This window comes from Dama dama, chromosome 11, assembly GCF_033118175.1.
Source record: "Dama dama isolate Ldn47 chromosome 11, ASM3311817v1, whole genome shotgun sequence".
Taxonomy (NCBI): Eukaryota; Metazoa; Chordata; class Mammalia; order Artiodactyla; family Cervidae; genus Dama; species Dama dama.
This window is the reverse complement of record NC_083691.1, coordinates 7,733,197-7,760,623: the sequence shown is the minus strand read 5'-3', so window position 1 is coordinate 7,760,623 and position 27,427 is coordinate 7,733,197. Positions and strand designations below refer to the sequence as shown.

Sequence of the window (27,427 nt, the reverse complement as noted above, 5' to 3'; positions counted from 1 at the left end):
GTTCACCTAGTCAAAGCTATGGTTTTTCCAGTAGTCATGTATGGATGTGAGAGTTGGACTATAAAGACAGCTGAGGGCTGAAGAATTGATGCTTTTGAACTGTGGTGTTGGAGAAGACTCTTGAGAATCCCTTGGACTGCAAGGAGATCAAACCAGTTAATCCTAGAGGAAATCAGTCCTGAATATTCCTTGGAAAGACTGATGCCGAAACTGAAGCTCCAATACTTTGGCCACCCGATTGGAAAGGACCCTGTTGCTGGGAAAGACTGAGGGCAGGAGGAAAGACTGAGGGCAGGAGAAGGGGGCAAGAGAGGATGAGATGGTTGGATGGCATGCAGAAGCTTAACGCCCTGACCTGGGATGGAACCCAAGCCTCCCCTGCAGTGGAAGGGCACAGTCAACACCTAGACCTGCCATACTGTCTTCTACAGGAGCTGCCTTATCTTAGAGTCCCACTGGTAGTGTATGAGGATTCCAACTTGTCCACAACCTCATCAAACCTATTCACTTTTCTGTAACCTATAAGGCCCACCCAACTGAAGCCCCCAGGTCTAAAGCCACGGCAGGAAGCAGGAGCCACAGGCCAAGTCCTGTGCGCAGGCGCATGGGTGGGCGGGCTTGGTACGAGAGGCGGGGCCACGTAGCCGTTGGGGGCGGGGTTGAACTGTGCTCCTGCCTGTGCGCCCCGGAAGCGGAAGGTAGAACCTGCTTCCGGGCGGCTGATTGGAGGACTTGTTTTGTTACAAGCGGTGCATCTAAAGATCTGTAGCTGGGCAGGCCATGCCTTCTGAGGGTCGCTGCTGGGAGACTCTGCAGGCTCTGCGCAGCTCCGACAAAGGTCGCCTCTGCTACGACCGCGACTGGCTGCTGCGGGGTGAGGTGAGCAGTGGCCCGTAAGCGGCCGGCGGTCCCACCGGCCGCTCGTCAGCGCCTCTGTGCTTCCTTAGCCTTTGGCAAGCCCTCCTCCTCCGAGGCCCTGCGTTCTTTGTCACAACACGCGTCCGCTTCTTGACTCCTGTGTGTGCGTTGCCGTGTCCTAGAGTTTCTGCTCTCTCTCTCTCCCCACTATTCTAGCTTCTCAGGAGCTCCCCTTCAGAGATGCTCTTCTCTGAAGGCTTCATTGCTCCCCGCTGCCGAAGTTAGGCGCCTCAGCTCTGATTGTCAAAGCAGCCCTGGCCTCCCTCTCAGGGTCAGTTTATTACTGCGCGTCTCTTGTGTTAGGAGATCCAGATTGAGCGGTGAACGGTTGGTGGTGGTGGCTGTTAAGTCTCTCTCGTGCCTAACTCTTGGCGACTGTAGTACGCCAGGCTTCCTTGTCCTTCGCTATCTCCCGGAGCTTGCTCAGACTCAAGTCCGTTGAGTCAGTGATGCCGTCCAACTGTCTCATCCTCTATCGCGCGCCCTTCTCTTGCCCTGACCAAATTTTTAGATGACATCAGGCAAACCTGGAAACCTTAATGGGGGCGTGGTCGCTGCATCTAAGATGTGCTAAGCCCCGTAACAGACCGCGCAGGTGGGGAATGTCGAGATATTTAAGGCATAGCCTTTTCCCGAGTTGCTCTTAATCTAGCTACAGGTATGAAGTCTCTTCAAACGAAAATATATGGCACTTATAAAGCATTTCTCTGTTTGTCTTTGACAGTTTTAAAGACTATGTATACCTTATATTCTATAGGATGAATTCCATCATGAGTCTGTTCGTTGTCGACTCAGGTTATGCATTCTTGGCAGGAATAACGCAGAAATGATGAGGTGTTCTCAGTAACTCAAATCCGTAACACATAAATGCTTCAGCCCGTCCCACCACTGGTGATGCTAACATTTATCAGTTGATCACAATGGTATCTGCCAGATATTTCCACTTAAAATTCATCATTTTTCCCTTTGTACCCAATTAGTATTTTGTCAAACCTCCACTCTTAGCGTTTATTGGTAACTTCGCCCTTAATCAACCGTTTCTCTGATGTGCCCAAATGGTATTAAGAGCCAGTTTTATATCTTTATTTTTAAATTGCCCGTTTATATGTCTTATGCTCATTTTGCACGTTTTCTTGTCGGGGTTTTGCCAGTATTTTATAAGTTTTTTTATGTATTAGGGATAATAATATTACTTTATTTGAGAGACATATTGCATATTTTTTCTAGTTTGTCAGTTAAAATTTTTTTCTGTTTATGGTGTTTTTTGTGTGTGTGGTTTTATTTTTACATTTGAAGCATTGCTTCTGGAATTTATTTTGGTTTAAAAAATGAGGAGGAAGTTGTCTCAAATTCAACATCCGCTCATGACAAAAACTCTTACCAAAGTGTGTATAGAAGGAACATATCTTAACATAATAAAAGTTACTTATGACATACAAGCCAGCACAATACTCGATAGTTGTAAAAAGCTGAAAAACTTCCTACTAAAATCTGGAACGAGACAGGGATGCCCATTCTCACCACTTCTGTCTAATATGGTATTGTATGTCTTAGCCACAGCAGTCAGACAAGAAAAATAAAAAGGTATCCAAATTGGAAGGGAAGAGGTAAAATTGTCATTATATACAGCTGCCATGCTACTGTATGTAAAAAAACCCTAAAGACTCCACACAAGAACTACTTGAACTGATAAATGAATTTAGCAGGGGAGCAGGATATAAGATTAACACTGAGAAACCTGTTACATTTCTTTACACTAACAATGAAATATCAGAAACGTAAAGTAGAAAAAAAAAACAGAACACCTTTTGAAATGGCATCCAAAAAGGTACTAGGATTTGTAAGATACAATTTGATGACTGTAGCTAACACAGCTATACCATATATAAGAAAGTTAAGAGAGTATATGCTGAGAGTCCTTTTTTCTTTCTTTTGATTTTATCTATATGAGAAGATGGGCTTTCCAGGTGGCACTAGTGGTAAAGAACCCACCTGCCAGTGCAGGAGATGTAAGAGATGCGGGTTTGATCCCTGGGTCAGGAAGATCTCCTGGAGGACACAGCAGCCCACTCCAGTATTCTTGCCTGGAGAATACCATGGACAGAGGAGGCTGCCAGGCTACAGTCCATAGGGTCACAGAGAATTGCACACAACTGAACTGACGTGGCACGCGTGCACTCATGTGATAAGATGGATGTTAGCTGAACCTATATAATCATTTTATAATCTATGTAAATCAAACCGTCATGTTTACATCTTACACTTTTATAGTTATAGGGACGTATGTCTGTTTTTCAATAAAACTGGAAAAAAATTGAATCTTACATAGAATTCAGTCAGCACTTTTAAATAACTAATATTCACTGAGTGTATGTGCCATCAGTCAGTTCAGTTCAGTCGCTCAGTCGTGTCCGACTCTTTGCGACCCCATGAATCGCAGCACACCAGGCCTCCCTGTCCATCACCAACTCCCGGAGTTTGTTCAAACTCGTGCCCATCGAGTCAGTGATGCCATCCAGCCATCTCATCCTCTGTCGTCCCCTTCTCCTCCTGCCCCCAATCCCTCCCGGCATCAGGGTCTTTTCCAGTGAGTCAACTCTTTGCATGAGGTGGTCAAAGTACTGGAGTTTCAGCATCAGCCCTTCCAGTGAACACCCAGGACTGATCTCCTTTAGGGTGAACTGGTTGGATCTCCTTGCAGTCCAAGGGACTCTCAAGAGTCTTCTCCAACACCACAGTTCAAAAGCATCAATTCTTTGGCGCTCAGCTTTCTTCGTAGTCCAACTGTCACCTCTATACATGACCACTGGAAAAACCATAGCCTTGACCAGATAGACCTTTGTTGGCAAAGTAATGTCTCTGCTTTTTAATATGCTATCTAGGTTGGTCATAGCTTTCCTTCCAAGGAGTAAGTGTCTTTTAATTTCATGGCTGCAGTCACAATCTGCAGTGATTTTGGAGCCCCCAAAAATAAAGTCTGACACTGTTTCCACTATCTCCCCGTCTGTTTCCCATGAGGTGATGGGACCAGATGCCATGATCTTAGTTTTTTGAATGTTACGCTTTAAGCCAACTTTTTCACTCTCCTCTTTCACTTTCATCAAGAGGCTTTTTAGTTCCTCTTCACTTTCTGCCATTGGAGAAGGAAATGGCAACCCACTCCAGTATTCTTGCCTGGAGAATCCCGTGAACGGAGGAGCCTGGTGGGCTACAGTCCACGGGGTCCCAAAGAGTTGGACACGACTGAGTGACTTCACTTTCACTTGCTGCCATAAGGGTGGTGTCATCTGCATATCTGAGGTTATTAATATTTCTCCCGGCAATCTTAATTCCAGCTTGTGCTTTTTCCAGTCCAGTGTTTCTCATGATGTACTCTGCATATAAGTTAAATAAGCAGGGTGAGAATATACAGCTTTGACGTACTCCTTTTCCTATTTGGAACCAGTCTGTTGTTCCATGTCCAGTTCTAACTGTTGCTTCCTGACCTGCATACAGGTCTCTCAAGAGGCAGGTCAGGTGGTCTGGTAGTCCCATCTCTTTCAGAATTTCCCACAGTTTATTTGATCCAGTCAAAAGCTTTGGCGTAGTCAATAGAGCAGAGATAGATGTTTTTCTGGAACTCTCTTGCTTTTTCGATGATCCAGCAGATATTGGCAATTTGATCTCTGGTTCCTCTGCCTTTTCTTTTTTTTTTCCCTCTGCGTTTTCTAAAACCAGCTTGAACATCTGGAAGTTCACAGTTCACGTATTGCTGAAGCCTGGCTTGGAGAATTTTGAGCATTACTTTACTAGCGTGTGAGATGAGTGCAATTGTATGGTAGTTTGAGCATTCTTTGGGATTGCCTTTCTTAGGGATTGAAATGAAAACTGACCTCTTCCAGTCCTGTGGCCACTGCTGAGTTTTCCAAATTTGCTGGCATATTGAGTGCAGCACTTTCACAGCATCATCTTTCAGGATTTGAAATACCTCAACTGGAATTTCATCACATCCACTAGCTTTGTTTGTAGTGATGCTTTCTAAGGCCCACTAGACTTCACATTCCAGGTTGTCTGGCTCTAGGTGAGCGATCACACCATTGTGATTATCTGGGTCGTGGAGATCTTTTTTGTACAGTTCTTCTGTGTATTCTTGCCACCTCTTCTTAATATCTTCTGCTTCTGTTAGGTCCATACCATTTCTGTCCTTTATTGTGCCCATCTTTGCATGAAATGTTTCCTTGGTATCTCTAATTTTCTTGACGAGATCTCTAGTCTTTCCCATTCTGTTGTTTTCCTCTATTTCTTTGCATTGATCGCTGAGGAAGGCTTTCTTATCTCTCCTTGCTATTCTTTGGAACTCTGCATTCAAATGGGAATATCTTTGCTTTTCTCCTTTGCCTTTCGCTTCTCTTCTTTTCACAGCTATTTGTAAGACCTCCTCAGATAACCATTTTGCCTTTTTGCATTTCTTTTCCATGGGGATGGTCTTGATCCCTGTCTCCTGTACAATGTCATGAACCTCCATCCATAGTTCATCAGGCTCTCTGTCTATCAGATCTAGTCCCTTAAATCTATTTCTCACTTCCACTGTATAGTCATAAAGGATTTGATTTAGGTCATACTTGAATGGTCTAGTGGTTTTCCCTACTTTCTTCAGTTTAAGTCTGAATTTGGCAGTAAGGAGTTCATGATCTGAGCCACAGTCAGCTTCTGGTCTTGTTTTTGCTGACTAAGTTTACTTCAGAATTACTCATGTGTTCTTTACCATACGAGTGTTTCAGATTGCTTTCAGGTCTACTTTAATGATCATCTTTGTGAATTGTTCCTTTTTCTGCAGTTAGGATTGTTTAGTCTGATACTCTAAAAAGATAGTAGTCAAGATCATTATCAAGAAACTACTGTACTTTCTTTTCATCTCTGATTGTTAATACAGTTACTTTGGGTCTTGGTATGTAGGTATATATTAATGTTTATTAGGACTTCTAGGTGTTCAATAAAGCATATAGTGGATTATAAGGACAAAATTATTTTTTGGTTGCTTAGATCAGTTGACATGCAAGTTGGACTTAACTTTTTTCTTGTCTTCTAGGATGTTTTACAAGAATGTATGTCTCTTCCCAAGCTGTCTTCTTACTCTGGATGGGTAGTAGATCATGTCCTGCCTCACATACAAAAGAACGCACCTCCCTCTGAGACGTCAGCATCCTCTGTATCTACTTCAGCCCTCGACCAACGTTCATCTGTTCCCAGATCTCCTCTCAGAAACCCTGCCTTCTCACCTGTCTCCTCAGCAACATCAAATGGAACCAAGGTAACCTGTCACTCAGCTTAGGACAGAAGACAATGGTGGTTGCAGAGTTGAAGTGTCTACTTATAATATCATTGTCATACTACAATGACTTTACTCTGAGAAAGTAATGATTGCTTCTTCTTCATGTAGCTATTTGTAGGAACAGTGTTTGCCACATCTTTTTATGAAGACCCAGAGAGGGAAATTCCTCTCTTAGTACTAAGAATAGTAGTTAATTTCTTGAGGAGTTGGATTGTTTTTTCTCGTAAGCATTACATTTGTTTAACTCTTAAGGTCTCCCTTTCTGTTGTTGCCTGCTGGAAGACTGAGAGTAAATTTTATATTTGCTCTTAGATTTACATACCTTGTCATTGGTTCCAAATGAGTTTGTACCTTTTTGGTTTGATTTTGTTCCTGCCTTCCTTTCTCCTACTTGTTGTTATTGTTGTTCAGTCGCTGACTTGTGTCCAGCTTGGCAATCCCATGAACTGTAGCACACCAGGCTTCCCTGTCCTCCACTATCTCCTGGAGTTTGGTCAAACTCACGTCCATTGAGTAAATGCTGCCATCTAACCATTTCATCCTCTGTCACCTCCATTGAGGGCAAGAAGAGAAGGGGGCAGACAGAGGATGAGATAGTTCTCCCACTTAAAAACAAATTGTTACTGATGCTCTGCTGTGCTTTGCTCTTCTCTTTCTTCCTGCTTCCAGAGTTTGTTTGTATAAGTACAGATATACAAGAACATATGTATTTTCTTTTTGGTAATTATGTTGTTAAAATTAATCTATTGACCACACCGTGTGGCCTGTGGGATCTTAGTTTTCTGACCACGGATCAAACACTTGCCCCTCCATCAGGAGTGCAGAGTCTTAACCGCTGGGTGGTCGGAGAGCTTCCCATGTGTGCTGCTTTTTCTTTTTTTTTTTTTTAAAACGTAGTCAATTTTATTCTCCTTAAACCACAAAATAGAGGCTTTGGTTGTACAAACATCACTAGTTACAGTCTCGCCAGGAGGTCCCGGCTGGGGAGGGGGCAGTTAGTCAGTGGCCAGAACTCCTCAGGGGACCTCTTTAAAATGCTACCGGCCGGGTTAAAAGACTCGGGGCAAGGGTGGTGTGCTGCTTTTTCTTCAGTTCTGTTTGTTTCTTTCTTTTTAAACAAAGTTGCTAGAATATACTGTTGTGTATCTTGTTTGTTTTCATTGGTTTCTGTTTTTCCACTTGACAATATATCTTACAGATGATTCGTTTTCTATCTGTGTCTCTATATATCTGCCTCATTCTTATTAATATGTTTTCTGACTTTTAATTTGTGCTTGTTATAGTTTATGTTCTTTATAAGCTGCATTAAATCCTTTCTGGATCAAAGTAAGATATAGGAAGTAGTATTTGGCCTAAGAATATAAAGAAGAAAAGCCTTCTAAACTAAAATAATGCATTACAGCATTATTTTGCTTTCTCAAGGTTTTTGTGTCAGCAGAATAAGACTAGGCAACTCTTTAGAAAGGTAGAGATTACATTTTTCACGTTTGGGTTCCAAAAGACAAAGTCCTTTTTGTTCATACTCACTGAAAATTTTTGGTTACTGAAAACATGTTTTCATTGCATCAGAAGGAAGAAGTTTAAAAAAAAAAGGGGGGGAAGAAGTTAAATCTCCTTATGATCTCATCGTTTCAGTCAACAGTTACTCCTTTCCAGTCTCATAAGCCTGCATCCTTATACCTTGGCATAATTAAATTGTATGTGTATTTGGTGTTCTAATTTGCCTTCCTGACTTGACTTTGTTAGCAAACTATTTGAATTATTTGTTCATGTTATTTCCACCTTTGTAAATATCTGCTTACAGGATATATAACATCCTGTAATTTATTGAACTATTCCTTTATTATGTAGCATTTATGTTTTTCCATTTCATTGCTTTTAAAGATACTCCTCTGAAAAACTTTCTGCATAGAGATCTTTCTCTTTTTAATCTTAAAGTATATCTTCTAGCTGTCTTAAAATAAATGCCTGTATAACAGGCATCAAAGATAAAAGGGTGCAAACGTATTTTTTAATTAGTAAAATATTCATGACATAAAATTTACCATTTAACCATTTTTAATGTCACAATTCAATGGTATTAAGCACATTCATAGTGTTGTATAACCATCACCACTATCCATCTCCAGAACTTTTTCATCATCCCAAACTCCTGATTTCTTCCCAGGCCCAGTATCGAAAAACCATCATGAATTTGACAGTTCTACATACTTCATATAAGTGAATCGTATATGTCATTTTGTGACTTGTTTATTTCACTTAGCATACTGTCTTCAGGGGTTCATCCATGTTGTAGCATGTGTTAGAATTTCCTTCCTTTTACAGCTGAATAATACTTCGCTATATTCATCTGTCACTGAACATTTGGATTGCTTCCACCTGTTGGCTGTTGGTGACTAGTACTGCTATGAACATGCATGTACATCTGTTAGTTTGAGTAGCTGTTTTCAGTTCTTTGGGTTATGTTCCAGAAGTGGAATTGATGGATCGTGTGGTAATTCTTTTTTTTATTATTGTCATTCTGTGTTTAAATTTTGAGGACCCATCGTATTGTTCTCCACGGCAGATGTACCGTTTTATGTTCCTACGAGCAGTGCACAAGGGTTTCAGTTTCGCCATACCTTTGCTAATATTTGTTATTTACTGTTGTTGTTTTTTTTCCCCCACAGTAGCCATCCTAATGGGTAAGAAGTATATCTCCTTATGGTTTTGATTTGCATTTCCCTAATGATTAGTGCTGTTGTGCATATTTTCAGTTCTTATTAGCCATTTGTATAACTTCTTTGGGGAAATGTCTTTGTGAGAGTTATTCGCAATAAGTAACAATTTATTGTACGGTAAATAATAATCCTAAAAAGTAATATAGGACAGAGATGGTTATTCATATTATGAAAGACTGCATGATTCCATGCATAAGAAGTTTATTTTTTAGTTTATATTTTGCACCTCATCTTTAAAAATACTAGGCTTTAAATCTAGCAATTGAACATCATAGGTGCAAAAATGAACTTCAACCTAAACCTCATAACTTACATAAAAATTAACTCAAAATGTAAAACTATGAGACTTTAGGAGAAAAAAACATAATCAGAACTTAGGGCCAGTTGAAGGGTTTTTAGATTTGACACTAAATCCATAAAAGGAAAAATTAATACATTGGACCTCATCAAATAAAAAACCTTGGAACTTTCCTGATGGTCCAGTGACTAAAACTCCTCACAGTACAGGGGGGCTGGGTTTGATCCCTGGTCAGGGAACTAGATCCCGCATGCTGCAAGACCCTGCACAGCCAAATAAATAAGTAAATATTTTTTAAAAAATTCTCAGTAGAATAATAATAAACTCATGACTGGAAGAAAATAGTTGCAAATCACATGTCTGACAAAGGTTTATATATCTATAATATATTTTTAAAACTCTCAAAGAAACAGAAACTTTCTAACCTTCAATTAGAAAATGACCAAAAGATATGAACAGACATTTTCACCTGAGGCAATATACAGATGACAAAATAGGTACACAAAAATATGTTCAATCAAAAAAAAAAAGAAAATATGTTCAATCATTAGCCATTAAAGGAAATGAAAATTGAAACTAGGATGACGGCTTCCAGTGCAGGGGTCACAGGTTTGATCCTGGTTGGAGAATTAAGATCCTACGTGGAGCAGCCAAAAGAAAAAGGATTATGTGCCATGTGGTTCCATTTATTTAAGGTTGTTGAAATACTGTCATTATAGAGTTGAAGAACAGGTAAGAGATGTAAAGATGTGGAACCAGGGATCTCTGTGGTGAACAGTTCTGCCCTTTATAATCATGGTTATACATGAGATAAAATGGCATAAAACTACACATACCCGAATGAATTCCTGTCAGAACTGGTGAAATCCAAACAAGTTATGTGACTTATACCATCAGTTTACTGTTTTTGATATTTTACTGTATTTATGAGAGATGTTACTATTTGAGGAACTGGTGAATATAGAGTGCATGAGCCTCCCTGTACATTTTTTGAAACTTTCTGTGAATTATAATTATTTCAAGATTAAAAAAGAAGTTTCTGTGAGCAGTTTCTCAGAGGCAGCAGTTTCTAGTTCTGATCCTCCCAGTATTGTGGCGTACCCTCAGACTGTTCCCTACAGTTTCTTCCCTCTTTCCCTCAGTTTCTTCGTCTGTAAATCTGGTACTGGACTAAATTGTTGAGGGCCTCTCCAGGTATAAAATTCCATAATTCTTAAGGTTTAAGTAAAGTTTTGGATGGCTTTATATAACAAATTGTATCATTAAGAATTGCTGGTATTTAAGTAATAGAAAACCTAGTTTAAACTAGCTCAAACAAAACAAAGGGGTCAGGGGAGAAATTTAACTGCTCATCCAACCAGGAAGTCTAGGAATATGGAATCAGTTAGATCTGGAGGATCTATTTTCTGCTTGTCTCTCCTTGATATTATTTCTGATTTGATCCAGTGACTCAAACACGGGGCTCTGCTTCTCTTCTCTCAGTTCTGTGTAACTCTTCTTGATTTCATCTTTCAGATAGACTGTGTGGCAGGATGTCTGTTGATAGCCTTAGACAGATACCTTCTTAGGTTAGCGTCCCCAGAAGAAGAGAAAGCCCTCCAAAATAGCTCCATCAGAAAAGTTGAGAAGTTTGTAAAGCAGTCATCAATCAATTAAAAATAAATAAATAAAATTATATATATAAAAAAGAAAAGTTCAGAGGTAGACTTTGGCTTAAGTCATAAGCCTCATTCCTGAAGTAGACACTGGGTACAGAGGGATAGAGTACTTTGATTGCTGGGCTGATCTCATGCCTACTGACCCCTGAGGCTAGGGGGCACGGATGAACTGGGGATGTGGGCTGGGGTTTCTCCATCCAACCCACCCCAGCAAAAATGGACACTTATTAGAAAAGAAAAAATGGGGGGAAATATGGTGCGCAAATCAAAACAAAGAAACAAGCAAAAAAATAACACAAAAAACTGTCCAAAGCAAAAACACCCACTTAATTTGCTAAGGAGAACAATGAGAGTAAGGTCAATATAACGAAAAGCACCCTGGTTCTAACTTAAATTGTTTTGTTGTTATTGGTTGCTGATTGTAAGCAAGGATGTGGCTTTTGTTCAGACAGAATAATACCAACTTGACCATCTTAAAAGCTTAATTTTTCTGTCTTCCGTCTATACAGGACAAACATGAGTCTCCACATACAGAACCTATGGTACTTCAGTCCCCCCGGGGGATGAAAGTGGAAGGCTGCATCCGAATGTATGAGCTGGTGCACAGAATGAAAGGAGCAGTAAGTAACCCATGAAGTAAGGCAGGCTTGACATTGACCCTCGGGAGCCACATTCACATGCAATGCCTCAGGGACTAGGAATGTCTGCCATATGCTGATCATCGTGCCCTACCTGCTAGTGGCTTCATTTCGTTAGGGAGATAGTTACAATGTAACAGTCACAAGTAAACTCTCTGAAGTCAAAACTGGTTTCAGGTCCTAGCTCTTCTATTTTACCTTGAACTTAGGAAGATTACTGAGACTTTCCTGGTTTCCATTTACTGTGCCAAAATTTGAAGATGATCTGCATTGTCAGATAAAGTTATACTGAGAAGATGGACCTTAATAGCCTCTTGAGAAAAGAATAACACTATTTTAATGTTTATTTAACTTTATTTTCTTTTTTTTTTAATATCTATTTTGTACTAGGGTATAGCCGATTAACAGTGTTTTGATACTTTCAGGTGACTTTAGTTTTTTTATTAGAAAAACAATACATGCTTTTGTAAAAATTTTTACAGAGTAGGTGAGTTTATAAAGTGAAATTCTAGCATCTACCCTCATCCGTTTATTCATGGAATCACCAAATACTTATTGAGCACTTCTGTTCTAGGTCTAGATAAAACATTGAACAAAGGAGACACAATCCATGTCCTCATAGAGTTTATTTGCTGGAGGGAGAGGCAGAAGTAAGCAAGAGAAATGAGTGAAATATAGTTAGAAGGCTATTATAGTCTGAGTAAGAGAGAACAACACTTATTGAAGCCGTCACTTTGACACTGGATGAAAAAGGATGATGGTTGCTTAGATTCAAGGATGTAGCAGTGGAGATGGTAAGAAATGGTTAGAAAGAGAGACAGAGGGTGTTTGTGTATTCAGGTTTTCTCAGCTCTGCTCTGTCAGTCATCACTTGTCCATGGACTTTCTGTCTTCCAGACCTAAGTAGAAAGTTTTTCACTGCTGATAATCTCCCTCATGTTGCAAAATAAGTTTCAGAATAGAATAGCTTAGTATCTTTTAACAGTATGTTTTGATATATCTCCATGTCAGTATATATATATAGCATGTCATTCTCTTTAAAGACTGCAGAGTATTTTCTAGTATGACTTACTATATTTACTTCCCTGTTGATTTAAATTGTTTCAAATTCATTGCCATTATCAACAGGGCTGTAATGAACATCCTTATGCATATATCATTGCACACATAGGCAAGTATTTCCTCAGGACAAGTTCCTAAAATGGAACAAGTATCAGAGGATATGTACACTTTAAATTTTGATAGTTAAAATGTCTAATTGCCCTTAAAAGTCGAATGTGAGTACTCTTGTGAATAATAAATGAAATACCTGGTACCTTTAGATGTATAAGAAAGGGATGTTCCTAAGTGAAGATGGAGGAAAAGAACCTAGGCAGAGATAATAACTTACAGAAAGAAGTGAGATAGGAATAGCATAATAGAATAAGAATTTCTTTAGATGACCCTGAAGCCCTCATCAGAATACACAGGATGGAAATTCCCTGGCAGTCCAGTTGTTAGGACACCTTGCTTTCACTGCCGAGAACCCAGGTTTGATCCCTGGTGGGAGAGCTAAGATCCCACAAGCCACAGGGCATGGCCAAAAAAAAAAAAAAAGAATGCACAGGATGGAAACTTAAAAGTGCAGGGCTATTTGATAATATATTGGTAAAATCCTGTCCATTCTTAGCTTAGGCTGGAGTGACAGGAACAGTGTGGGGCAAGTTGGGAAGGCTTTCCACAACAGCTGAATTTAAAGATCGACCCAAAGGGGACAGGTGACTCAAGCAAAGATTTTGAGAAGTAGGAAGATGATTCCATGCCCCGGAGTATCTTCGATGGGGTTGAGGCCTGATGGGAGGGCATCTCACAGGGGTAGACAAGCAGGGTATAATGGAGCTCCAGAGAGCAGGTGCTGATCCTTTGCAGGAGGGCTTGAGGCAGTGGCAGGAGGAGCAGGAGAAGAAGGTGTGGGCCCTTTCTGAGATGGCATCTGAACAGCTTAAGCGGTTTGATGAACGAAAGGAACTGAAGCATCATAAAGAATTCCAGGACTTACGGGAAGTAATGGAGAAGAGGTGAGTCTCCCTGAATTACAAGGGGAATGTCGGCATGGTCAACCAGAGCTCTTTCCCAACATAAAACCCAGAGGGAAGAATCTGAGTCCTTACGTACCAAAATAAAATAGCCAGAGAAGCTTATAACCTAGAAAAAGGACCAACCTTGGAAAGATGACCAATGCAAATCAAAGAGAGGAAGCTTTTAGGAGAGGCAGAACTATTTTAGGAAGCATCCCTGACTCTTCCTCCCTCCATTTTTCTTTCAGCTCCAGAGAAGCCCTGGGGCAGCAAGAGAAGCTGAAAGCCGAGCATCGTCACAGAGCAAAGGTCAGCGCCCGGGAGAACCCTTGTGGGTGTTCACTGTCTGGCAGTCATAGAGGACCCAGCCCCTGTCATGCCGCGCTGTGGCTGACTTGGGGCCTATCTGTGAGAACAGGCAGTCTGCGTGGGACTGGAGGCATGTAGAAGGAGAAGTCCCAGGAGCCCCTTAATTTGACAGCCCTTTCTGTAGATCCTCAACCTGAAGCTGCGGGAAGCGGAGCAGCAGCGCCTGAAGCAAGAGGAGCAGGAGCGGCTCCGGAAGGAAGAAGGCCAGGCCCGCCTGCGCAGCCTCTACGCCCTGCAGGAGGAGGTGCTGCACCTCAGCCAGCAGCTGGACTCCTCCGACCAGCACAGGGCCCTGCTGCAGGTCGACCTGTCTGCCTTCCGGACCCGAGGCAACCAGCTCTGCGGTCTTGTTTCAGGGATCATCCGGGCCACTTCTGAGGTGAGGGGGCTTCAGGAACACACTCTCTCCTGTCTTTGAAATGAAGGGCCTTAAAAGCAAAATGGTTTTGTGATTTTAAAATATTACCTGCTTATTATCACTTGTCATCCTCTTACCTGGAGATAACCACTGTTAGCATTTATTTTTTCTCTGACAGAGTGTGTGTGTGAGATTCCCCACCCTAATTGGCCTTCTATAGATAGAGAGTTTCTTTTCTTTTTTTTTTTTTTAATATATATTCATTTATTTGGCTGCACCAGGTCTTAGTTACAGCATGTGGGTTCTAGTTCCCTGACCAGGGATTGCACCTGGGCCCCCTGTATTGGGACCTCAGTCTTAACCACTGGGCCAGCAGGGAAGTCCTGATAGAGAGTTTCTTACCTTAGGTTAAAAAAATATTTGTTTCGTCTAATTGCAGAACACTTTAGTTCATTAATATATACTGGACACCTGCCATGTTTATGATAAAAATTAAAACCTTACAGAAATGTATATTGCTTTTTTCAGTTAACATGATATTTTGAAAGCATAATTACTATAATCATGACAAATACATAGCTGGCATATTGAGTGCAGCACTTTCACAGCATCATCTTACAGGATTTGAAATAGCTCAACTGGAATTCCATTACCTCCACTAGCTTTGTTCGTAGTGATGCTTCCTAAGGCACACTTGACTTCACATTCCAGGATGGTTATTTCATTAGAGGTGGTAAATTTTAAGTTTTTCTATCATTTGTCCATATTTTTTAGCTAGAATTCTACTACAAAGAAAATTTCCCCATAAACTATCTTTTTTTTTTTTTTTCCCATAAACTATCTTAAGTACAGTCTATATAGGGAAGGAAGGATAAATATTTGAGTCTTTCTTTTGATCAGTTTTCAGAGTATAGAGTTGCTTTCCTAGCATTTTCCCACAGTGACTTGAGGTTTTGGGGTTTTTTTTACTATCATTAAGAACATATGAACTTTATATAATTGATGTATTATATGTCATCTATTATAGTTTGTTATTCAAACTGTGTAATGGGAACACCTTCACATTGGCTTCTCTATCCCTTGGACATGGGACAGTTGTAGTTGTTGCAGCAGAAAGCAAGCAAGCTGTTTTCTACTTCATCTTGAACATTTTCTTCTCCAGACCTAAAATTGGGTGTTTCTTCACAAAGCCTTATCACTTATTAGTGGGAAAAGGTAGTAGAAAACACAGGCTGGTTCCCAGTGTTGGTGAAAGCATTGAAAGATCTACCCTTCGGTACTGTGAATGTGATGGTAAATCAGTATTACCTTTAAGAGAACAGGAAAGCAGTAGGTATCAACATGTTGACCGTGGGTACTCCCTTGGCACAATTCCAGTTTAGAAATACATGGACTTGTGTGAGGTATGATTCAGCACCTCAGGTGCTCAGGAAATAACCACTGAGCTCTGCCTCTGTCACCGTGACAGAACGGCTTTCCCACAGTAGAGGACCAAGCTGCGGCTCAGGGAGCGCTACAGGAGATGCGCGACCTCCTCTCAAACTTGCATCAGGAGATCTCCAGGGCCTGTGAGGAGAAGAGGAGGCGGGATGAAGAGGAAGCCCGGATAAAGCGGCAAGAGTCACAGATGCAGCAGAGGCCGGAGGCCCACAAAGAGTCACCCGTTCCCAACCAGGGCCCAGGGGCGAAACCGAACGAAGGTGGGTCTTGGTGTGGAAATGGTCCTTTAACATGATGTGTAATTCAGAATGTGAAAAGAAGCGAGAACATGTTTTGAATACTATATTAAGCTACAGGACAATTTATCAGAACTTTTACATAATGTAAGATTCGGTACTTTTAATGATTTCCATTCAGTTTTGATTGATGTGGAGCCTGGTTTCAGATTCCAACACTTGCCATGAGGACTTGAAATTCTCCATAATCCTAGTAGATATATTATTCCACATATTGCTGTTACTGAGTATTTTATTTTATTTTATTGAGTATTTTAAATAAGTGTGTACAGAATATATGTTTAAACACGAGGGAATCGATATAGCATAATGGTTGAGAACACTGCTTTTGGAGTCAGATCCGTGGGAATCTAGTTTTTCTATTTCCTGGCATTGTATCTTTGCCGAATTACCTAACCTTTCCATGACTGTTTCCTTATCTATAAAACGACGATGATAGAATGCACCTTATAGGCTTATTATGACAGTGAAAGCAGTTAACACATATGTAATTAGAACAGTACCTGACTCATATTAAATGTTCAATCAATTCTACTTAAGTTGATTAGAATAGTACCTAGCTCATATTAAGTGTTCAATAAATTCTCCTTTTATGGAAGTATCTTTCTTTCATTCCTCAGACCTCCAGGTGAAGGTGCAAGACAGTACAATGCAGTGGTACCAGCAGCTGCAGGAGGCCTCCGGTCAGTGCGTGCTGGCCTTTGAGGGCCTGAGCAACAGCAAAGACAGTCAGGTAGGAGGGACAGGAGTTGGGCATTCTCTGGGCCTGATGGCGCCCCCCCGCCACAGCCTCATGTCCCCAAGAAATGTAGCTCTCCTGTCACATCACATCCCTAATCCTAATGGCATCTACTCAGCTCTTCAAAATGCTGTTGGCCTTCTCGCTGCTTTCCTCTGGCAGGCCAAAAAGATCAAGATGGACCTCCAGAAGGCTGCCACGATCCCAGTGAGCCAGATCTCTACCATTGCAGGTTGGTCAGAGTTAAGAATGTGGCCCTTCACCTCATTGTACCAGTGTTTATTGAGATTCCAAATCCACTTGTCTGTAAGGTTCCTATAAATAGATTATGTCTGAGCAAATGTTGACTGTTGGATCAGGTGTATAAGCTATGTGCCTTGGCTGGTTTACTCTCTGCATGTAGAAGGTAATCATTATGTGTTTGTTGACTCTTTTTTCTTTTTAAATAAGTTATGTATTAGTAGTAAATTATTTAGGAAGACTCTTAGCTACGATTGAAAGTTACTGCGGAAAGCACCCCTTAGGGAGCCTAGGATGTAACTTGCATTCTTCGTTTTTGTCCTACAACGTTAGCTTTTCCAGACTCGAAACCTGCTTGTTAATACATGAGAACGCTGAGAATGCCTACCTTTTTTCTCCAGAGCCTGAGATTTAGAGAGGAAGAACCACACGGAGACCCCTCTTCTTTAGAAACAGAGGTTCATTTTCACAGAGCTCAGATGTGGAAGCCTCCACAGTATAGACTGTGCTGCCGAGTGGCTGGGGAGCTTGTGCAGCTGGGAAGCTGCTCTGACTTAACCTCCACCCAGGTTCCCTTGATTAACTTGTTACCCAGAAAGTGTGGGAAGTTGCCCTTCCTGCCTTTGAGAGGCTCTGTGACTGAACTTACATATCACTTTGCTGCCTGGAATTCCTTCTGGAACAAAGCAAGTTCTAAATAAATAAATATGTATCACTTTCTAGAACTGAAAATGCCATTTCCTTTAATAGCCATGGCAGTGAGGAGAAAGGTTGACCAGACAGTTGTCCCACACCTTCCCTGGTCTCCTCAGGTTTGTCCTGGGTCTTTACCCCTCAGTTGACCACCCCTGCCTCCTCCTTTATCTGGAAAACTGAGACCTCAGGTGTAAGATCCTCAGGTTCACCCCTCAACCCCCCAACCCACCCACTGCAGTAGAACACAGCTCTATTTACCTGCTTTGAAACCATCCTGTTTCAAAGAATGCAGTACCCTTCCGGCCCACACTTCCCCTTCCACCTTGGCCCTGAACGAGCCTCGGGAAACTTATCATCCCCTCCTATCCCCCTCAAGAGACAGCTCTTCTGTTTTCTACAAAATAACTTTCTTTACAAGCTCCTTTCCCTTTAAACATGCTTGTCACTCACATTCTAAAACCTGTTTCTTTTGATTTTGTGTTTTCTCAGTCTTTTCTAATCTTCATGTTACCCTTTGGCCCTGTTTATTATTCCCTTCTCTATCACTTCTAGTCCTCTGGCTTCTGAGGCAACATTAATTTCCAGCTTCTCCTCCTCCCCCCTCTCTTTCTCTTTTGTGGGTTCCTCAGTCTCCTGTCTCCACCTCGGTGGTAGGTGTGTCCTGGGGATGCTTTCACCCTGTGGTTCTCATTCTGAGACCCCCCCTGGCTTCAGACTTCACCTCTGCACACATGACACCCAGCTCAGTCTCTGGGTCATTCCTTTCCTCTGAGCTTCAGGTTACCTTGCTCCAGCTACCCGAAGGGCAGGTCTGCCTAGATATATCTCAGCTTCCTCAGGTTTAGCACGTTCCAAGCTGACCTCTCATCGTCCTCCTCTTGCCTACCTTTTTTCCTGTTTGCTCTCAGTAACCAGTACTAGCACCTTATCTACTCAGTTACCTTAACTGAACCAGAGAGTCATCCCCATGACTGCCTCCTCTAGTTCATTGTCTGTACCTGATTAGGCTCTAGTTTTGCTGTTCTTGACTTTCCCATCTGTTTCACAGCTGTGTCCCTGTGTTCCCATCATCATCGTAAGCTCTATGAGAGCTTACAGCCTGGTCAGACACAGACATTCTGCAGAGTTAGTGCTCAGGAAGTGTGGAATGACTGAGAAAGAGGTGACCTAATTCCTGCCTCTTTAGAGGTGCATGTCCATGAGTAATTAAATGCGGTGCAGAATTTAAAGACAGATATGGTGCCGTTGTGGCATACGGGAGGTGGGAGGCCATGTCAGACACTGGGCTGGGATCTGATTTTCCTACTTGGAGGGGCTCAGGGAGAGGGGCTGGATGGGGATTTGGCCAGTGGGGCCCTCTGAAACCTTCAGTAAAGATGTAGTTGGGTTATGGGTTGGCAGGAATGTGAGCTGAGTAAATTTGTATGGAAGCATACATATTTTAATGTATCAGGTTAGAGTCTCTGCTTCTGTTTTCAGGGGATTATTGGCCTTGAAATTTCTATGACATTATTTAACTCTTGGTTTCTTCCTTTTTTCCTTAATTCCTAAGAAATGTGCCACCCCTCTTCCCTGTTTTTTCAATGAAACTGAATCAGTGGTCTGGGGAGGATATTTCTGAGATCTTTAAAACATTTCTTAAAATGATTATGAACTTGGCGCAGGGTATTAGGAACTTGACAGGTAAATTGGAGATGCTGTATTCATTCAAAGATTGATTTTAAATAATAGAAACTAATTAAGATCTGCTTAAGCCAAAAAATAGGAAAGGAAGGAGAAATAGGTAGAGTAAGGGGTTTGTCCTAAAGATAAATCAGTTTCCTATGGGAGGAGCGGAGCTGGATCTCAGGAGCCAGAAATGTTATGACCCTTTTCTCTCTTCTCTTAGGCTTCCCTCTGCCCACCTTCATTCTCCTTCTGTAGACGGCTGTTCTTTGGTCCACGTGACAGGGACAGCACAGGACTGGCCACTTCAGGGAACTGACTCAGCCAGCTGGCTGATTAGCTCAGCTTAACTCGTCCTGATCTAACTAGCCAGTGTGGAAGGTGGGGCACACAGGATCTATAATATGAATGTAATAATAGCTTCTGTGGAAGAAGGTGGGTCCAAGAGAAGGAGGGGAAGCCACTGTGAATTGGAGATTCTTTAGAAGCTTTTCCCTGGAGTTACAAGTGACTCCTTTAGGGACATCAGCCACACCCGTCACATCTGGAACAATTCAACACCTATTTCTATACTATTCATCTCTCTGATGTGTCAGTTTCAGAATTAGTTCATTCTACCAATGATAAATTCCTTCAAAATAATACCACACCCTGTGTACTTTCGCATCCTCCACAACATGCATTTGATTGTCATATATTTTTCTGCATCTGTATTTTGGCTTTAGGCTCTGAACTTCTGTAGGGCTGGGTTTATACAGAGGCTTTGTTATTGCAGTGATGAAAAAAATAGATTGACTGCAGTTGTATCTTATCACAGACTCTATCTCTGTCATACCCAGGCTCGAAGCTGAAGGAAATCTTTGACAAGATCCACAGCTTACTTTCTGGAAAACCTGTTCAGTCTGGCGGGCGCGCCGTGTCTGTCACACTTAACCCACAAGGCCTAGACTTTGTCCAGTACAAACTGGCAGAGAAATTTGTGGTGAGAAGCCTTATTGCCAAAGATATGGGAAGAGGCTGGTGCCTAACCTTTAAGCCTTTCTCAAGTATTAACTTAAAATCTCCCCCTCTCTGTGCTCCCAGAAACAAGGGGAGGAGGAAGTGGCCTCCCATCACGAAGCAGCATTCCCCATCGCGGTTGTGGCATCCGGGATCTGGGAGCTCCACCCCAGAGTAGGGGACCTCATCCTGGCTCACCTGCACAAGAAGTGTCCTTACTCTGTTCCTTTCTACCCAGCATTCAAAGAGGGAATGGCTTTGGAAGACTATCAGAGGTGAAGTGTTGTTCTCCTTACTGTCCCCAGGTGATGAGTGGAAGAGAGAGCGAGAGAATTGAGATTCATTTCCCCTCCTCAGAGCATCTCTTATGTACCTTGAACATTCTGTCAGAGAATACAGTGTCTTTCATGCAAACTGGGTGGCTTTTAGGATTTGTGGATTTAGGTATCAATAATCAGTATAGTACAGCGGAAAGAATTCTGGCTTTAGAATCCAGGGGTCTTAGAATTTTACCCTTGTTTTGACTATTAATAGATTTTCACAAATGGGGAGTTTTTTCACCTCTTTAAAGATTTTTTTTTCATTGTTTGTAAATGGGGATAATAATATTCATTACCTTCTGGGAATTTACCTCTCAAGGTTTATATGTTGCAGATTTGATAATGGATGTGAGTGTTTTGTAAGCAAAATTACATTTACCAATGTAGTCATGTGTAATAATATATTAGTAATAATGCTAAATGTAATGGTATGTTGTTAATTTTAGCCATAAATAGTAATGGATTGGTCACCCTCACTTTGACTCTATCACATTGAATTTTTTCTTACCACATAGGATGCTTGGCTACCAAGTAAAGGATTCCAAAGTAGAGCAGCAGGACAACTTTCTAAAGCGCATGTCTGGGATGATCCGTCTCTATGCCGCCATCATCCAGCTCCGGTGGCCATATGGAAACCGACAAGAGGTAGCAGAGAAGGGTTACTATGGATAATGAGCAGTTGGACCAGGGTCCATATTATTATATCTTACCTGAAGGAAATACTGACCTTTCAGAGAACAGTCCGATCATGTGATAAGTTAAAGAATAGCGCTGCTTCATAGGTATTCTTTAGAGAAGTGGGTATTGATTATTAGGAAACTTTTGGATCATCAGAGTCATTTGTTCAGAGACTAATTGGTGCCCTAGAGACCAATTATATACCAAGGTTACATATGTTACTTCACAGAGGGGCAGACGGAGGCTTAGCAAGTTGTAATGATACACACTTGTCAGAGCCACAGCAGAGGGCCAGGGCTTTGACCTGCCTGCCTAGTTCATTTTGCAAGGAATGGAAATTAGAGAGATGGAGAAGTTAGTGGACTTGGAAACCCAAAGAGAAAGGAATATAAGCTGATTGAGTCTAGGAACTTGTTACTGTGCACCTGCTGTGTCCCAGGTGTTGTGCTGCAGGTACCAGGAATAATTAATAAAATGTCAATAATAAAGAACTGTTTATAAGAGTAACTAGAATTCCTGAAACTGAGGCTGACAGCTGTGTATTGAAGGAATCCAATAAAGAATGTGTGGGTCCCAGTGTGTTGCAATATTTAAAAACAGAATTTGTTCGGCCTCTGTTGTTTCTGCCCTGTGGCATGTGCTTAGGTTAGGTGATCATGGGGTTCATGTTCCCTTGGTAATGACTGGGTGATAACGTTGGCAATTTAGACCTCTTAATAAAATGAGATTAAATCCTGACCAAGCCTCTCTGCTCCCAGACTCACCCTCATGGCTTAAATCATGGTTGGCGCTGGTTGGCACAGATCTTAAACATGGAGCCCCTGTCAGATGTGACGGCTACCCTCCTCTTTGACTTCTTAGAGGTATGTAGTACAATTATCACACAAGAGAGCACCAGTGGGCCACTGTGTGACATGACGAATAGACAAATAGAGACTAACGGTGAACACCATTAGGGGCCAGTGTTAGAAATTTTTTCCCAAGCCCCAAGAGAAAGCTAGCTTTTGATTTTTTCTTCCCAGTGTACTTTCCTTCTCTGTGTGGATGTCTTGTCATTATAAAGAACAGAAAACTACATCCCAGTACAAGTGAAAAGGAATTTGCTTTAGGGATATAGAAGTGACTCACTCAGAGAATGGAGGGTAGTATGCACAGTTGAACCTCATCAGGGCCTGGAACCAGGAACTGGAATGTCCCCAGGGACCAAGGCAGCCTCTCTCTGGGACCGTATGGTCTTTTCATGTTTGCTCTTCTGCGGGTTGCCTTCTACTTGCTCTGTAGGCCAACTTTCTCTGCTTCTCGGTACACAGTGGAGAAGATGCTCCTGGGCTGTATCCCTCAGCCTCAGTGTGGTCACCCAGTGTAGTGGGACTAGTGTCCCATCAGTGGGACTGCTAATAGACAGGAGAGAAAATAAGATTAACCAGCTTAAGTCAGGTACCTGTCTCATCTAGAAGGCTGTGTACAGTCCTATCTGCCTATAAGGGGCCCCCACTATAGGGTAAGAATAAGGGTTTCTGTGAAAAGGAGACAGTTCTTAAAGACTAAATGCTTGGAGCACATGCTGTAACAAATCTGAGACCACTTGGCCCATAATGCCAACAGTTTCTACTCACCTGACAGCTCCTGCAGTCATAGTAAATGAACATTGATCCCGAGTCATTGAAAACACGTGGTATTCCTTCTACCTTGATTACCAAGGTTGGGAAGTAATGCTGTTCCTTTAAAATCAATAGTAAATTAAGTTTGAGTCACGACCTCTGAAACACCTGGCTACCTGGCGGTCTGGTTAAATGGAGGTATTGCCATATGTGAAAATGCTTCAGAAGAAAGTTGGATTTTAATTCCCTTGCTTAGCTGGCTGAATGGCATTGTGGCTGAAATTCTTGATAGGAATGAGAGGCAAAGGGCTGATTATCCTTTATGACTGAGTGTCCATTTTCATTCCCTGCTCTCATAGTGTGCACCTTCCCCTCTAGGTGTGTGGGAATGCCCTCATGAAGCAGTACCAGGTCCAGTTCTGGAAGATGATACTTCTCATCAAAGAGGACTACTTCCCCAGGTATTAGACTTGTTGAGTAGACACCAGAGAATTTGGTAGGTGAAAACTCATGAAATCAGATGCCCATGGCTGCTGTCACATGCTGTTTCTTTTTTAAAAAATTTATTTTATTTATTTGGCTGCGCTGAGTCTTTGTTGCTGTGCTCAGGCCTTCTCTAGTTGTTCTGAGCGGGGTCTCTCCTTTATTGTGGTGTGCAGGTTTCTCGCAGAGATGGCTACTTTTGTTGTGGAGCACAGGCTCTAAGGGCATGAGCTTAGCTGCTCTGCAGCATGTGGAATCTTTCCTGATCAGGGATCAAACCCCTGTCCCCTACAGTGGCAGGCAGACTCTTATCCATTATACCACCAAGGAAGTTCAGATATTGTTTCTGACTCAATCAGAAGCACTTGTGTTGAGTGAGACATCAAAAAAAGAATTAGGAAGATCTTGGATTCAGATCCCATTTAAAACTCTCTTGTTTTTCAGACTCCCCCAGATAATCTGGGATGGTGACAACATGCAGTCATGAAGGAGTCTAACCAAGGAGTCTAACCCCCTCAGTAAATCAGTTGGTGAATCTGATTGATCAGCCAGTTTGCTTGACTCTTTTGAGGGATTCAACTTCAAGGCCCTTTCTCATCCCTCTCAAGTCACTGAAGGGAGAAAGGCATTGGCAACACCCATCTCAGCTGATGACAGAGACCTTGGGAAGGAATAGTGCTCTCTTATCCTTTACCCTCTTGTCTGAAATAAAGTGCTGAGACCATTTAGTAGAGTGACAGCATCCTAAGTCTAGAAGATATCTCTGGGAATCATGCCTTCTGCCACTTCCTCCAGATCAGCAGGTCCCTAACCCCTCTCCAAAAGATATGTGTGAACCACAGGTACTGTCTTCTTTCTCTCCTTGTAGGATTGAAGCCATCACAAGCTCAGGGCAGATGGGTTCCTTCATACGCCTCAAGCAGTTCTTGGAGGTAAGGTGCCCTTAGACCAGCATATCCCAAACTGTTGTCAGCCTCCAGTGTCTGTGTCTGACAAGTCTTGGGCCTCCCCTCCAGACTGACGGCAGTCTCTTAACCTTGATTTTTCTGAACCCTACTTTTTTTTGGCCATGCCGTGTGGTTTGTAGTATCTTCATTCCCTGACCAGGGATTGAACCCAGATCGTCGGCAATGACAGCATGGAGTCCTAACGTCTAGGCTACCAGGAAACGCACCCCCCCCCCTTACTTTTTGTACATCATTCCCTCTTCACCTTAAGGGTGCCATTTCATTATTTTCCTGTGTGTCATTGTCCATACTGCCTGTGCAGAATAAAAAAGATGTAAAATATATTTAATGAATCTTAGCTCACTGATACTTTTTTTTGCATTTTGTCCAAGGTTCTTTTCTCAGTCTCAGATCTAAGGAACTGGTCACTTTTCTTCATGAGAACAGACTGTACTTTGAGTTAGACTCCTTTCCTTTTTCCATGTGCCAAAAAAGTTTAAGAAGTGAATTCTGACAAATCATTGAGAACTCTGTGGTACATCTACCAAGACAGCCCGTTGACTTCAAGTTTCCGGTAGCTCAGTTGGAGAAATAGCAGTAGTGGCCGGTGAGGCCAGGTTGTGGGGATGAGGATGGGATAGACATAAGGATAACCTGACCTTTGTCCTCCACTACAGTTGATGCAGAAGTAGAAGTCTTATACACAGCCTTTCCTTTTAAACTAATTTTTACCGGCGTGTAGTTAATTTATAATGTTGTGTTGGTTTCTGTTGCATAGCAGAATGAATCAGTTATACATATACATATATCCACTCTTTTTTAGATTCTTTTCCCATATAGGTCATTACACAGTATTGAGTAGAGTTCCATGTGCTATATAGAAGGTTCTTATTATCTATTTCATATATAGTAGTGTGTATATGGGAGAAGGCAATGGCACCCCACTCCAGTACTCTTGCCTGGAAAATCCCATGGATGGAGGAGGCTGGTAGGCTGCAGTCCATGGGGTTGCTGCGAATCAGACACAACTGAGTGACTTCACTTTCCCTTTTCACTTTCATACATTGGAGAAGGAACTGGCAACCCACTCCAGTGTTCTTGCCTGGAGAATCCCAGGGACGGGGAGCCTGGCGGGCTGCCGTCTCTGGGGTTGCACAGAGTTGGACGCGACTGAAGCGATGCAGCAGCAGAAGCAGCAGCAGCAGTGTGTATATGTCAGTCCCAATCTCCCAATTTATCCCTCTCCCCTTTCCCCCTTGGTAACCACAGTTTTCTATATCTGTGACTCTGATTTCCGTTTTGTAATCAGTTCATTTGCAACATTTTTTTAGATTCCACGTATAAGTAATATATGATAATTATCTTCGTCTGACTTACTTCCGTCAGTATGACAATCTCTAGATCCATTCATGTTGCTGTAAATGGCATGATTTTGTTCTTTTTATTTTTATTTTATTTATTTATTTTGATTTTGTTCTTTTTAATGGCTAATATTCTACTATGTACTATGTACCACATCCTTCTTCAACTATAAAGTGTTGGAAGCAGTGTTATCAGAGAATCATTTGGTTTTCTTTGTCTTTGCCTGACCAGAAATGTCTGCAGCACAGGGAGATTCCTGTCCCCAAGGGCTTCCTGACTTCCTCCTTCTGGCGTTCCTGATGTCACTCTAGCACCCACCATCACCGTTTTGTTGCAGAGGGGCAATAATAAAGCAACTGAAGACAGCTGTACATGGGGAAAGTCATGTCAATATGTGGTTTGTGTATTTGTATCTTGTGACTAAGAGGAGATTTCTATGGGTCACAAATCTAAGAGGTCCCTTAATAGATCTGGTGACTCCTTAAAGAGGTCCACATGACAGAGTAAACAAAATTGGCCTTTCTCATTTTTATGGAAAATAAGAAAAAAAAATTATGAGAATAAAAGGTTAATGCTTGATCTTACCCTTTATTTCCTTTATCTCTTAAGTGTCTTTCAGAAATTAGGTTAATACCTTGACTGTTTCACTCTGAGCTGAAGTGACCCACTGCTTTTACTCCCCTACACCCAACCCCTTCCTACATGCTGCCCCTTTTCAGAATTTCCGGAATGAACAAAGACTTGAGGTCCCTTTTAAAGCAGCACTTAATAGTTGAGGCCCAAATCTTCACATGCAGGCCTGGGTTATGGTTGTTTTGCTTCAGTTAGCTTGTGAAGTATTTATAAATTCAGAAGAAATGGCCTGATGTAGACATGGACTAAGTCCAAATTGCATCAGAGATAGCTTAGTGTCTGGGATTAGGACTGTTAAAACATATTATACTGAACCACGAAGAACTATTTATCCTCTTACTTTGGAATTTGGTTCCTGGATGACTCGGGATGCACGAACCAAACTTTGTTTCTCAGTTTGAATTAAGATGGGCTGAGATGGGGCTTGCAGCATTGTACTTGAGCTGAGCATCTGTAAGCAATGAATCAGGGCCTTATAATTCTTTACATGTTCTGAGCAATGGATGACAGATTTGCCTGACTAACGCCACTACAAAAATCCGGAGTCTGGCTGTTCAGATAAGAGTGGAGATTTGCTCTATGAAAAGACTCCTTCATTCTGCAGAGGCGGCGGCCATGAATCTGTTCCTCTGTTCTAAATGTTGTATGTGGGGGTGTGTTTGTGAGGGGGTTCCCTGGTAATCTTTAACAGCTTGAAGCGACCCATTCTGTGAATTACTGACTATGGTGCCAAAATATAAATAATAAAGCTTGGTTTTTAAAAAACGCCCATTGCTGTATCCAGTTGGTTCGGTATGATCACTTTTGTGTACCTGGAGCTGTGTAAATCATTAGGGGTATGGTGGTATCTGAGTCTGGGTATAGAGTAGTATGTTTTTTCCTTTTTTTGGCCTTCTTGACCTTCACCTTGGGAAAACTGCTTTTTTCTGTTTTTGGAATTATATGCCGATAACTGACCCTGTTTTATCCAGCAGATGGGAAAGTATTTTTTGATGTGGGCA

At 41.8% G+C, this 27,427-nt stretch overlaps 1 protein-coding gene across 1 annotated transcript; it reads left to right on the top strand.

Moving 5' to 3' along the window:
* Window positions 1–686: 686 nt before the first annotated feature.
* On the top strand, window positions 687–27,192 carry GLE1 (GLE1 RNA export mediator). Its single transcript, XM_061154503.1, has 16 exons — window positions 687–879; window positions 5,987–6,208; window positions 11,415–11,525; window positions 13,452–13,600; window positions 13,849–13,909; window positions 14,094–14,348; window positions 15,796–16,027; window positions 16,684–16,796; window positions 16,965–17,034; window positions 20,243–20,385; window positions 20,487–20,677; window positions 21,238–21,367; window positions 22,159–22,263; window positions 23,380–23,462; window positions 24,353–24,416; window positions 26,025–27,192. The coding sequence occupies exons 1-16, from the start codon at window positions 781–783 to the stop codon at window positions 26,091–26,093; spliced, it is 2,097 nt and encodes a 698-aa protein (XP_061010486.1). The 5' UTR covers window positions 687–780; the 3' UTR covers window positions 26,094–27,192.
* Window positions 27,193–27,427: the final 235 nt, after the last annotated feature.

Coding starts and splice junctions, on each gene's coding strand:
- GLE1 (XM_061154503.1), top strand. CDS start 781: ATGCCTTCTGAGGGTCGCTGCTGGGAGACTCTGCAGGCTCTGCGCAGC. Junction 6,209..11,414: donor CAACATCAAATGGAACCAAG/GTAACCTGTCAC, acceptor CCGTCTATACAG/GACAAACATGAGTCTCCACA. Junction 22,264..23,379: donor TCCTCTTTGACTTCTTAGAG/GTATGTAGTACA, acceptor CTTCCCCTCTAG/GTGTGTGGGAATGCCCTCAT.